Source organism: Camelus bactrianus, chromosome 15, assembly GCF_048773025.1.
Source record: "Camelus bactrianus isolate YW-2024 breed Bactrian camel chromosome 15, ASM4877302v1, whole genome shotgun sequence".
In the NCBI taxonomy this organism is placed as follows: Eukaryota; Metazoa; Chordata; class Mammalia; order Artiodactyla; family Camelidae; genus Camelus; species Camelus bactrianus.
In genome coordinates this window covers 43,225,940-43,239,004 of record NC_133553.1, presented here as the reverse complement: position 1 = coordinate 43,239,004, position 13,065 = coordinate 43,225,940, and the positions used below count along the sequence as shown (strand labels likewise).

The window sequence follows — 13,065 nt, the reverse complement described above, 5'->3', positions numbered from 1 at the left end:
CCCTTGTCCTTTCCTTCTTCCTCCCTGTTTCAGAAGAATGTTTTTCTCCTGGTGTAAGATGCTCCAGTTTTTAAGTCACAGTACACGAAGTCCTGGTACAGCTGTTACCTGGGTAAGTGAACTCAGGCCTGTTCCTGAAATCTCCCCAGCCTGTCCCTTCGACCGCAGGGTGACACGCCCATCACTGAGTGACAGCCCGGGTGTCTGGGGTGTGCTAGCTGCACTGGGACTCCTCTGGCGGCAGCTCTCCTCCATCCAAGTCCTGCACATCTGCTTTAAAAACACGTTATTGTCCTTAACTCTTCATTTCACTTCTAGTATTAAGCTGGAAACCTAGTTCCTTCTAGAAGTTACACACCTGTGTGTGTCCAAGGTCTAATTCATCATTATTTCCCTATAAACAAGTTCCTTTGTTAGACCTCCTTTTTTTATTAAGAAGAAAAATCAGTTAGTAGGTTTGTTCTGGTTCCTGTCAGCTATTTTGTCTCTGAATCAGTGGAGGAGGAATTCCTGCCCCGAGACAGCCACTCATGGCTTAGTGCACGTGTCTGTGAACGTATGTTCATAGTCACAGGGATGAATAAGGTGATGAAAACCTCGTCATTTCCATGACTGTAAAGCTGGGGAGTGTATGGAGTACACTAATTCTTCCTAACGAATTTGTAGCAGCTAATTTATGGTTGTGGTGTACAGGGGACATGTCAGTACGCAGCCGAGAGATGGAGAAAGCAGGGACGTAGCGTCCTGCTGAGTTCAAGGGCCTCCCTCAGGCTAACCCCGGAAGGCAGCGGCAGGCTGTGGAGCCAGGCAGGTAAGCAGGATCACCAAGATTATCCAATGTTAAACATTAGAGAGTAGACATGAAATAAATTAAACCAAATACTTCCCTACTAAGTGGAGGCATAAATCAGAAGTAATTTCCTCTAACATTATGAGAGTCTATCTATCTGTCACTACCAGAATGGCTGTATCCATAGTAGTGGTTACCTGGTAGATGTGTCCTTGTGAACTGTCATGTCTGCTGATAACTGAATAGCCATGGAAACTAGCAGCATAAATGAAAGAAAGACTCAAGACACATTTAGAGAGACAAATGAAACATTTTGATTATTTTATTTTTTAATCTTCAGAATTTTCTGCCATGAGACAGGAATGCATGATAGAAATGGCTCAACATCTTCACATGAAACACTTGGATTCATTTTCATTCACAAGTTTTCTAAAAACATCTACAATTTTATAATCCCACCCACTTCCAACCATTATCACAGATTTAATTGACTGTTACACAGTAGTTGCCAGCAGTAGAGAGCTGGAACGCTTTCTGCGCGTTAGTAGTGTCTTTGGAAGCTCCCACCCAAGAGTGTCACGACTCTACATCTCGTTGTACACGGCAACCCCAGAGGTGACTGTTGTCCCTAAAACACTCCCTGCTTATCACGGAGAGCTGTGTCCCCCAGGGACTTAAAAATGCTTTTTCTTCTCCTAGAATTACTTGTTTATCTCATAGTATTTTTCTTGCAGGGAGCAGCACGTGCTGACCTGATTTAATCACCACAGCTAACAGGCAAGCATGTATGTCTGATACTACGGCTGCTCACTGATGATTATGTACAAACATACTGAGAAATGATGGGTTGCTTGGAATCTCTCTTCTTTTGAAGAGAACTACTTTGAGGTTTTTTTTTTGAACAGTTGTAAACAAAAGGAAAGAGATAATACACGGACTTATGTCTATACACGTAGAGATACACACTGAGTATTTTCAACGTGGCGTATATCCTCTTACATAGAGATACACACACAGAGTAGGTGTCACACTCACCCCTTCACACACACCCACACCCTTACAGCATGTGAATACAAATGTTGTGAGTGTCCTTGGGAGTTCACTGGAGTTTGTATATTACCAAATGACGATGAAATACCTGATTTATATTACTCCTGAGAAGATACTAGAAGGGAATGACAGTTCTGATGCACTTTGGAATGGCACAATCACGTAAACACTTGCATACTTAAGACTTCTGAACTCACCCAAAGTTTCTAAACATCTAAACCAAAAAAAAAAAAAAAGATATCAAAACAATGCAGCAAGTTAAAAAATAGAAGTTTTTTATAATCAAAGTATAAACAAATATATAGGAAATGCATATTTGTCAGTAATTATTTTGAAAATAGGAAACAACTAAGAAAAACATAATCGTCTGACAAAACTTAAAAAAACAACTATCCAATGCATAATACATGCACTGCCCAAAATAAAGAGCCACATCAGAACTGCAAGGCTTTAGAGCAACTCCACCAGAGAAAAGTCACCATATATAGGAAGTCTGCTAAGTATTCAATTTATAAAAAATTACTGTATAACTATTATTCACACATCTATAAAAGAGAAATTTGCTGAGTATTTTATCCCTCAATAATCTGTATAAAAGTTACAACTAAACCCATGAATGTCAAGCACCAATTCAATCATTTAAACTTACTGTTTGTTATCGAGGGAACAAATTATGATGAAGGCTAAGCTAAAATTAGCCAAGTTTAGTTTTTATAGGCATGCGGTTTTTTTTTTTTCTTCCAATCTTCCATTGAATGCCAAACATTTGAAGATGTTTAGGCCAGTAAAGGAATCCTTGGAGGAATCCATTATTTCTGAGTATCAATGGTTTAATATACATTAGAAGCTCTTTAACAAACCACTGCTTTCTTAGTTCTAAGATAAAATGGATTTCGCACACAGGAAATTGAATCCGTCACTCTGACTTGGTAAAGGCAGCACCTATGTGGCAGGCCCCCAAGCACACCTGGACATCTACTGGCAGGGTAGGAGAACGTCATTATTACTCAAGAAGGCAACACCACTGCTTGTGGCAAGACTGAAGTTTTTCTTAACTGAAACATTTCTACTAGACATTTGGGGAAGGAGGACATCTCAGTAAGAGAGGTGTTTTGTTTTGTTTTGGTTTCTTTTTCAGCATCGGGAAAAAAGTAGCAGAGTCTGAGCCAGTAGACGAGTGTTTCTGGTGTCTCTGGTTGTTCCTGAAGAAAGCCTGTCAGATAACGGGGGATTTATTTTAAACCTACACAACTGCTGCTTTTGTTTCCAGTATTTACATCATACTCCTCACACAGTAATTTCTGAGACATACTTAATGTTTCAGTCTTTTCCTACTATTAAGTTTGGTTAATTTTCAGCACACACCACACCGAACCTTTAGGTCGACTGCATTTGAGAGACGGAAGATAAGACTATTGAAAGCAGGTCACGCAAAAACCCAAATCTCCATCAGTAGTGATTCTCCATCACTTCCTGGCCTGTTACCTGAATTCTATCACAAGACCACCATGCGGCTGGAGGAAAAAGAGTCGCACTGAAGTCGGGTTAGGACTGGGGTGAAGGGTCTTGCTGGTCCTCAGGAAGAGCCGCTTCACCCTGCTCATCGCTCCTCTCGTTGGCTGGCTCTTCACACAGAGGCTCAGCGAGGTCCTCGCTGCCCGCCTCACTCTGCTCCTCACTGTGGTCCTCGCTGGGCTCCATAGTTTGCTCCAGGCTGTTCTCCAGAAGTGTGGGAGAACTGCTTCTTCTGCTTTCTTCTTCAGCTGTCTCATGTGGGGGCTGGGAAGGAGGTGGTGTGGTAATTTCTGACTGCATGATGCCCTCAGTGGAAGAGATGGGGGCTTTGGTTATCGTGGTATCTGCTACAATCTCATTTTGAGGCAAAGGTAACTTTTCCACGAGTTTCCACTGAATGATGCTCATGTCTTTTCCACCAGTTGAAATCAGGTGACTGTCATTATGAGTAAAACTGACATTGGTGACATGGCTGCTGTGGGCACTGTACTTGTGACTGGGAGCCTACATGAAATAAATCAGACAGGAAAATTAAACTCGTTCTTTACATGCCTGCGTACAGCAATGGTGGTGACTACATAGGGAGGTTATGCAGCTTGTGAAACAGGTAATGCAGATCAAAACCACCAGTCACTGACTAAGGAATAAAGCTAGCAGTAATTTCCTTTTAATACCTATTCATATGGGAGAAACAAAAAGTAACTGGACAAGCTATACTTTCAGACTCTGGTTAAAACAAATGTCTCTTCTGGATGTCAGGTTGGTATACTTGTTAGAGCTTATTAACTTCTATTGAGATGGCAAGGGGAGAATTTACTAGGTTGGCAGGATTATAGATGATTTAGGAGTTTTATAATATTAATCATGGGTCACAAATAGTATGTTTAGAAGAATTTTAGATCTGCCAAGAAATCAAAGTGAAAAAAGTTGGACAATAAAAAATGAATAAAACATTGTCAGCTGTCTTCTCTTTGTTCTCCTTGACCTGAATGAGGAAGGAAAAGACACACCACCTGCTTGGGTGCTTCCAGACGGCCTGCTCCCTCCCACTGATAGTAACTAGTAACCCTGCAGATGTTTTCTCACCATTGCCACAAAAGTCATCCCCAAACAAAATTTCCTATAACATTAGTTTTTATTAAATTGATTTTACCTTCGCTTTGGAGCAGGGATACTGAAACAGATGGACTTTGCAAAAGTCATCAGCAACAGCTATCACCTTTCTATTGTGGGATCGCACCAGTGCATTGATATCTGTCCCATCAGATCCTTCTGGCCAGACACCTTTGATATGGAGACACAGAGAGGGGGTAGAAAAATTAGCCTGAAAAATGTAACTGCACTGCTACATGTGTTTTAGAATCTTACTGATTTTTCATCTGTGTTCACTCTTAACTGCTAACATTTCCCTTAAAAATTTTGTAGTGGCTCAATACTTTATTCAAATGATGAAGTTTTACCCAAAATCTAACTACTAATAAAATTAAACTGAAATAGCTTCAAGATGGAAAATTTTAAGACTTTAAGACTCAAAAGTACTCACTAGTAACCAGCAGGTGGTGCTAATAAATAATTTTAGTTTTAGCTTATCTCACATCTCACCTCAACAATAAGCTCTTCCTGTTTAAAGTTTCTAGTTGGAGGGGAAGTTCTCAGTTACTTCTGTAGCAAACGAAGTACAGAAACAATGCCATAGCACTAATTCTCCAAAGTGGATTCTGGGTAATTGTAAAATTTACAGACTCTTCCACTGATCCCTTTTAGACAGGCACTTTAAAGAACCTCATTCTTAGTGGAAATGCATGGGACATCCATTGGTCTAGCATGCTATACACAGAATTTTCCTGAAACTATTATTTATGTCCAAAGGTCGACAAAGCAAATTTAATTATTCTGAATCATTATGACACACTGGTTCAACATAATAAGCACAAACCTCTACTAGATTAGATTAGTCTGAATTTATTGCGGACCAAAACTCCTGGATTCTTCAGAGAATAAACTTTGTATTGGTTCAATCCTAATACACTTCTCTGAATTGGGCATTAATGGTGATAATACTAAAGAACACATGTAGACTAGTTTTGTTTAGAAATTTAACCAAGTAAATATAAATAAAAACCCACAATCGCCTTTCCCAAATGTCATGCCCTTACCAAAGACTTGAAAGCCTAGCACACAGGTGTATGTCGTCCAATCAATGTCCTTACAATCCGATCGATTCCTGATTAGTTTGCAGCCATTTGGAATGTCCCCTTTAAATTCAGAAACAGGAAGTATGATCATAGTGCTTGTGTACAAATGTACCTGACAGTGCATCTTGATTCAAACTAGCCACGTTTACTTGTATTTATTATCCATATACTGAAAAACATTAAGATACACTTAACAAGGAAAAGTGTTTAACAGGGTTTATAGATAGAACTACAAACTGTTTCCCACTGAAATTGTCCTTTAAAAAGCATTAATTGCTCATCCATTATACTCCTTCCTGTCTCCAAGAAAAGTTGTTAAATACAGAACCATTCAGAGCAGCACCAGTCTCCCTGAATAATTTCCTATGACATTTAAATGAACTCACTACTTTCTTTGAGATTCTCAGTCCTTAGCCAGCTCAGAGCCACATGAGCTTTGTCAGGTCAGGGGCCAGTGTGCAGCTGCTGCACAGTTCAGTCCCTGCAGCCTGCTCATTACTGCCCGACAGACACATCTCAGCCGCACGTGATCGTTCATACTCACAGTACAGGATCTCATAGTCTCCCGAGTTAGACATTATATACTTGTTGTCTGGGGACCAGTCAAGGTGTGTGATATAGCTGGAATGTCCCTAGGAAGTAACACATCAACTATTTAGAGAGCAGTTAGAGTTCTGAATGACAAATAGTTTCACAGTAGCCAGTACTGTCTTCTGAGTAGCCGTTCACCAGGAATCGCAGGTCCTTAGTTCTTTTTTACACTACCTTGTTTGGAGCCAGAACTTTGGAATTTAAAGAAACCTGACCACCGTGGAAATGTTAAGCACCTGGAACCTGGTCTTTCCACTTAGATAGCAGCAACAAGCACCTACCACCTGTGCTACACTTCCAAGAAAGACAGTCTCAAATTTGTGTCTTCGAAGACACTGTAACAGATACCACAACCTCAGGCCTTATTTCAAGTCACTAGTGTCCCTAAGTTAGCACAGTTATTTTTATCTTTATTTTTGAGAATGAAGTATTGGTTGCGGGTTGAGCACAAAGAGTACAATTTTCCTGGGCTGCTTCCTGAGTACCCACGGGACACCCCAGAGGCTGAGGAAGATGGGACACCCACAGTCACACTGGAGATCTCTTAGAAAAACTAATCTCCAAAGAATATTCTGGATGAACAGTTACCCAACATCGCACTCCTTCTGAACAGCTGGATCCAATAATCATCTGACTCCTTAAATAAGAATACAGTGATCTTTTTCTGCTTAGGTTTTACTAACACTGGGAATTTAGACCAAAAAAATTTATTAAATGCTGTATTTTCTTGGCTTCACATGTAAGCATTTGATGACTTCCAATAAACTACTGCAGATAAATCAAACAGGTCTTAAGGTTTACACCCAGGTCGATGAATATTCAAAATTACTTTTATCTCCTGCAGTCTGTATTAAAACATTTAATTTCTATTGTACTTTTTGAATTGCTAGCTTTCTGCTCACATGGTTTTTATTTTTAAAGCTAATACAAAATACCTTAGGTATAGTTTCTAATGATTTACACAAAGCATTTTCATTTTTCTAGCAGTCTTCTGACGTCTAAGACGTCCTAAAACCTTTCTGGAGCTATGATCACCACAGTGCTGCATGGTAAATACCCATATTTATACATTTAAATGAATTTAAATGATGTGAATTTGAGAACTATGAAGCTTCCTGGAATCACTGGGGATTAGGTGGTACATTAGAGAAGAGGTTGTGAATCACTTGCTAGGCATGTGGGAGACCTACCAACTTAACAAGAAATCAGTTTCAATGCCAGAAAGACACATGTGGTTCTTGGATATTTTCTGAATGTGGCAGGAAGATGGGGTTCACACAGATCTTTTTCATAGTGCTCATGAGTCTGATGCCTGGCTCTGACATCCAGAGAAGCCACGATTCTAAGATAAGAAAAGCGCTACTACATGAATGAAGGATTTAACTAGATTAATCATGGCAAAGTACTGTCCTCCAAGAAGTATTCATCCTAATGTAGTACTTAAAAATACTGTTCGAGTCTTTGTGAAAAGAATTTAATAGCACTGCTTAGAAAAACATCAAAGCACTGTTTGGATGCATAATATTCATGCAATGCACATCTGTGTTGGACACAGACTGTACTTAGATGGTAAACTAAATCAATGTAAGTATTTTAAAAAAAAAAAACCTCTTGAATAGGAAGTCCCCAAATTTAGAAAAGACCTTGGGGCAGTTACCAATTTATATTGGGAAACAAAGTGAATATTTTTTTTGGTAGTATGGAGTCCAATAACCAAGCAGAGAAAAAGTTAGATGCAGTTGTTTGTTAAGAGTCTGTAACGCTGCCTTCCCAGATGCCACTTCAGAGTGTCCCCCCTGCCCTGGGCCCACAAGAATAATTACAAGTGATAGTGCTTGAGAATACACTGGAAAAATCAAAAATATTTCAGCTAAATCTTTGTCAACCGCTGAAGGTCATCATCTACAGCAGTGGTTTGCAACCCTGGCTATATATTACCTGGGGAGTTTTAAAAAAAGTACCGAGGCCTTGAGTTAGGGCACTGAGTTTTTTCCTAAGTAGGTACCAGGTGTCCCCTCACTATCTAGAGCAGTGCTGTCCAATGGAACTTTCTGCGCTGATGAAAATGTGTATCTGCACGGTGCAGTGCAGCAGTAACTAGCCACCTGTGGCTTCTGAGTACTCAAAATGTGGCCAACGCTCCCAGACAACTGAACTGTATTTAATTTCATAAACAAAATTGTGCTTAGTGGCTGTGATGCTGGATAATGCAGGCTGAAAACAGTCCATTGTTTTTCTACTGATCTGAAAATACCTTTATTATTATCTAGTAAATTTCCATATAAATAGAGATCTGTTTTTGGACTCTCTTTTCTGTTCCATTAGTCTATCTGCCTATTCCCAGCCAGCTGTGATAGTTTTGTGGTATGTGGAAAATTTCATATGAATCTTAAACCATTTTACCCAGCTCATAAATACCATGTTGAAAATTTAACTAAGAGTGCATCAAATTTAGAGAATAATTTGTAGAGAACAGATATTTTTATCAGGCCTTTTCATCTAGAAACACATTATGTCTATTTTTTCAGTTCTTAGTTTGCCTTTCAGTCACGTTTCACATGCTTCCTGTGCTTTTCTTGCCAGGTCTGCTCTCAAAGCAGCCACAGTTTTTGTTGCTATCGCAATTAAGATTTTTTTCCCCATCACATTTTTGATATGCTCTGCTGGACTGAGGGAAAGCTGATCTTTAGAGTGTAGACTGTCAGACTATCCAATCCAGTCTTTAGAGTGTAGGTCAGGAGAGCATAGCTTATCCACTCCACATTCTCTCCTCCTAAGTGCCCAGGAAAACACTGTTTCCTAACCTCTTTCTGCAGCTGTGGGTGCCAGAAGTCACTGAGTGAGGCTTCTGGGAAAACTTTAAGAGAACTGACTTAGGAGAACTGACTTTTTCCCCTTGCTCTGATCCCATCTTCCTGGAACTAGGATGTGATGACTGGAATTCCAGTAGTACCTTGTTGAGGATGACTGAGTAGAGAGAAAGAAGGATCCTGAGTCCCCAATGAATTCTTTTAAATAAGAACATAACCCTCATTTGATTAAGCCACCAAGTACTGCAGTATAATTCTTGTTATAGTAATAATGAAATATGTACTGCAATAGTTTTATGGGTTATTTTCTTGGAGATTTCTAGGTAGACAGTTTGGAAGCCTTTTACTCATCTCTTATTCATACATGTATTTTCAGTTACCAACATCCTGACATTTTTGTCCTGACACTTATTTTACCAGCACTTCTTGCCTACTCTACCAGACGCTGTAATGCTTTTTAGTGTATCGCTGCAACTTCGGTGTACTGTACTTCCTGGGCTACGATCTTTGAGTAGCAGCACTGAAAGGTACATAGAAACTTGAGTCAAACAGAAAGCTAGAATGCCGGCATTCAGGGACAGGCTCCGACTGCTTGGTCAGAGTCCATTAGAGGGACGCTTCCTAAAGTTCTATGCCAGTATCCTGCTGCAGCTATGGGGCCACTTCAGTGTTAACTAGTCACAGGAAATACTGAAAACAAAATAGAAAACAGCATTTGTATTTGGATCTATGAGAGTACTTCCAGTTGCCACATTTTAATCTTTAGAGCAATCCTATAAAAGTAGGCACTACTATATTCTCCAATTTTAAGATAACAAAATTAAGACTCAGAGAAGTTAATTAACTTGCCTAAAGTTGCAAACTAGTAAGCAGTAGAGGCAGCATTAGCCCAGTTCTGTCCTACGTCATAGCAGACAACAGACAAAAGCAGCTAATATGAGACTATAAGACCAGCTGGCAGAAGCAGACAGCAAGGAGAAGTGATAGCTGGAAGCAAAGCACAGAACAGAAGATAATGAGAAAAGCAGAGCAGTCGAGCCTCAAAGAGTACTATAAACTTTAACAGTTCCTAATGATATCTCAAAATAATACTTTCATACACACTAAAATAAAAAGCTGCCTAACTGAAGAAGGCCATGTCTCATGCAACTGCTAAACTTGCCACTTCTCAGCACTTCCAAGGTCATTCTCGCTGTCCAGTGTCACACACTGCACACTTCCCACTCTGCGCCCGCCGCTGTGCTGTAAGAGCACAGCACAGTCATACACATACTGAACGGCCGAGGTACCTGCGTACCTTGGGGAGTCTAAGAGTCAGAAGAACAGGGTTCAGGTCCCAGATCTGCCACTACATTAAGATGCGACCAAGGACAAGTCATTTACCTTTTCTGAAACTCAGTATCTTCATCCATAAAATGAAGGCTGAGCTAAGTAAATGCTGGAGTGCTACCTGTAAAATTTTATGATTCCACAAGATTATATTTGATAACACTCTTGTTTATTAAGGCATGGACTTTTCTAAAAGGTTGGGGTAAAAATTAAGAAAAATTTGGTGCTTGGTAAAGGTAAATTTAAGTAAATCTGAAAATTCCTTTCAGTAGAACATTTAATTTGATTGTGTTGTACAGTGAGGCACTATTACACTACTGTTTCATATCCCAAGTATTAAGATAATAAGTCAATTAAAAGATAGGATTTAAATAAATTAATGGATACTGATTCATAATTTTTGTCAAACTAAATAAACTATTTTGGATAAATTCTAAAACTATGTAATTGCTTATAGATCAGCTTATAGGCGGATGACAAAATACACCAAAAAAGAAAAGAAAAGAAAGTCTCTTCTTTGAATAGTAAATGACCTGGGTTTACTTATGTATATGCTTCTAAAAACTCATTCCCCTAAAACTGTTTTGTGATAAAGGCTGTTAAAGGATCTGTGCTAATTCATCAAGTGATTTGCTAATCCTAAATTGATTTGCTAACATAGATAACAAACTACCTCATTTCCTATAAAAATCATACTTAAATATATTGAGTACTTCTTAATCTGCCAAGCACTATTCTAAGTATTTTATATGCCTTGTTTTAATCTAGTAAAGTAGAAAGTACTATTATCTTCACTGAATAGATGAGAAAACCAAAGTAGAAGGTTTAAATAACTTGCTCAAGGTCACACTTGAGGTGGTGAAACGAAAATTAAAATCCATGTTGTCTGATCCCAAGTTTGTGCTCTCAGCTCCTACCTGCTTTTCTTGTCGTGCCCTTAGCTTAAATGTTTACTGTGAGGACAACGAACAAATCTTACATATATATTCCCCGTGCCTAGAACATCTTCCTAGTTAGCAGACTGCCTGCCATAAGGTAATTACTCAGTATGTCTACAGAATTGAATCCAATCTTCATCTTACAATGATAAACCAATCAGAAACGCAACAAATTAAAGGAAATAAGCTTCTGTTAATTCTCTTAATGCAGATGAATCGCCATATAAACTATGTTATTTTCAGCACTAGAGAGGTCACATAGGAAATTGCAGTGTCAAGGGTGGGCAGGATCATGAGACATTGAGATCAAAATGCGAGAGACACCCTTTCATCTCTGACTCACTCCATTTAAAAAAAGTGTTATTTTCCAAAGATTTCCTAAGGAAATAGCTTTGATTTAAGAAACTGCCTTAAAACTAGTTAGAGAGAGAAATATTAAACTCCCATGAAAGGAGAAATCTTTCTAGAGCATACATGGAACAGCTATACTCTGCTGTCAGGGAATCTCAGTTTTCAAAGATTGACATTAAGGTTTAAAGTTTAAAGCAGATACATCAATGTAAACATTTAACTCTCTTTCTAATAGAAGTAAAGATCTCCAACCACTTTACAGCTTAATTTCTTTCACTTCACTACTTACAGTGCACTTTCCATGTCTGCTATATTTTCTTCCATTTTCTGAGACTACATAGAGGTAAATAAAGTTGTCATGAGATCCTACAGCCAGGAAGGTGCCATCTAAAATCAAACAGGAAAAAATGTTGGCTAAGGAAATACACTGATAGGTTTATTTACTGTCACTTCACTGGACCTATACCAAATGACATTTTACAAATGTTGTTAAATCTCATCAACTTAACTATTATTTGGCGTTTAATGAATGAATCCTTCCATTACTAAGCAAAACCAAGTGGTCATCTGGTCCAGTACAAAACTCTCTTCTTGGAAATGCTCACAGGCCTTGGACTCTTCCCTTGGCCTCATCTCCTTTCTAGTTAGCTACAAACTGGCCCCAGGGAGGTTAACCTGCTTTTATGGGTCTAAGTATACAATATTCACATGGCAGGCAGAGTATACAATTGCTTGTTTCAGCCAAGCACATATGATCTCTGCAACTACAGGGTAGGCTCTCATGGGAAGGGACCATGTTCTCTTTTACGATCTACTCCATTATACTTACCATATAACAGATGGTCAATAAAGTCCATCTTTGAGTTTTAATTGCTACATCTGCAGTAATTATTTGCTGTTATAGCACTAAAAAAAAAAAAAAAAAAAAAACCCAAAACAGAAAACCTTTCCTGCTTCAGGGTAACTGTTGCCAGGCTTATAGCTGGAAGCAAATACTTTTCCTTCCTTGTTCAACACAGAGAATAGTATTCTGGGCTTCCTTTGAAGCAATTTAGAAGTGATCAAAAAGGTCATTTGGACTCCATGCTGATCCAACAACTATTGGAACGTATTTTCGAATACAAGAAAACATCATTTGGACTAATTTCAGGGAAGAATGATGTGAATCAAATCCATATTAATGGGAAAAAGGAATTAGAATATCAAAGAAAATTAACATTTTGAATAAAGTACAAAAAGAATTATTCAAAATGGCTAAATGAACTGACCAAATCCTTATGAGTTGCTAAGTATTTTATCTAATTAACAAACCAACTGTTACTAAGTAACAGTAAAAATCAAGCTAGATTTTAAAGAACTTGAAGGCCTATAAAATGTGTACATTTTGAATAGTATAATTTCTTTTACATTCTGTTATATACAAAGAAGAGGTTACTAAATAGATTAACATTCAGCCTAATACCTATTCAAAAATCTGAGTATGTGTAGTTCCAAAA

The 13,065-nt window shown here is 38.6% G+C and overlaps 1 protein-coding gene across 3 annotated transcripts in view; it reads right to left on the bottom strand.

Annotated features, from left to right (window-relative positions):
• Window positions 1-1,080: 1,080 nt before the first annotated feature.
• EML4 (EMAP like 4) overlaps window positions 1,081-13,065 on the bottom strand; it is a 125,358-nt gene continuing 113,373 nt past the window's right edge. For all 3 annotated transcript variants that reach the window (XM_010967700.3, XM_045504853.2, XM_010967704.3), the window contains 5 exons: window positions 11,859-11,956; window positions 6,095-6,182; window positions 5,512-5,610; window positions 4,509-4,639; window positions 1,081-3,859 (listed from right to left, as the gene is read on the bottom strand). In XM_010967700.3, the coding sequence (XP_010966002.1) occupies window positions 3,386-3,859; window positions 4,509-4,639; window positions 5,512-5,610; window positions 6,095-6,182; window positions 11,859-11,956 (890 nt within the window). In that variant the 3' untranslated portion in view covers window positions 1,081-3,385. The remainder of the gene's footprint in view (window positions 3,860-4,508; window positions 4,640-5,511; window positions 5,611-6,094; window positions 6,183-11,858; window positions 11,957-13,065) is intronic.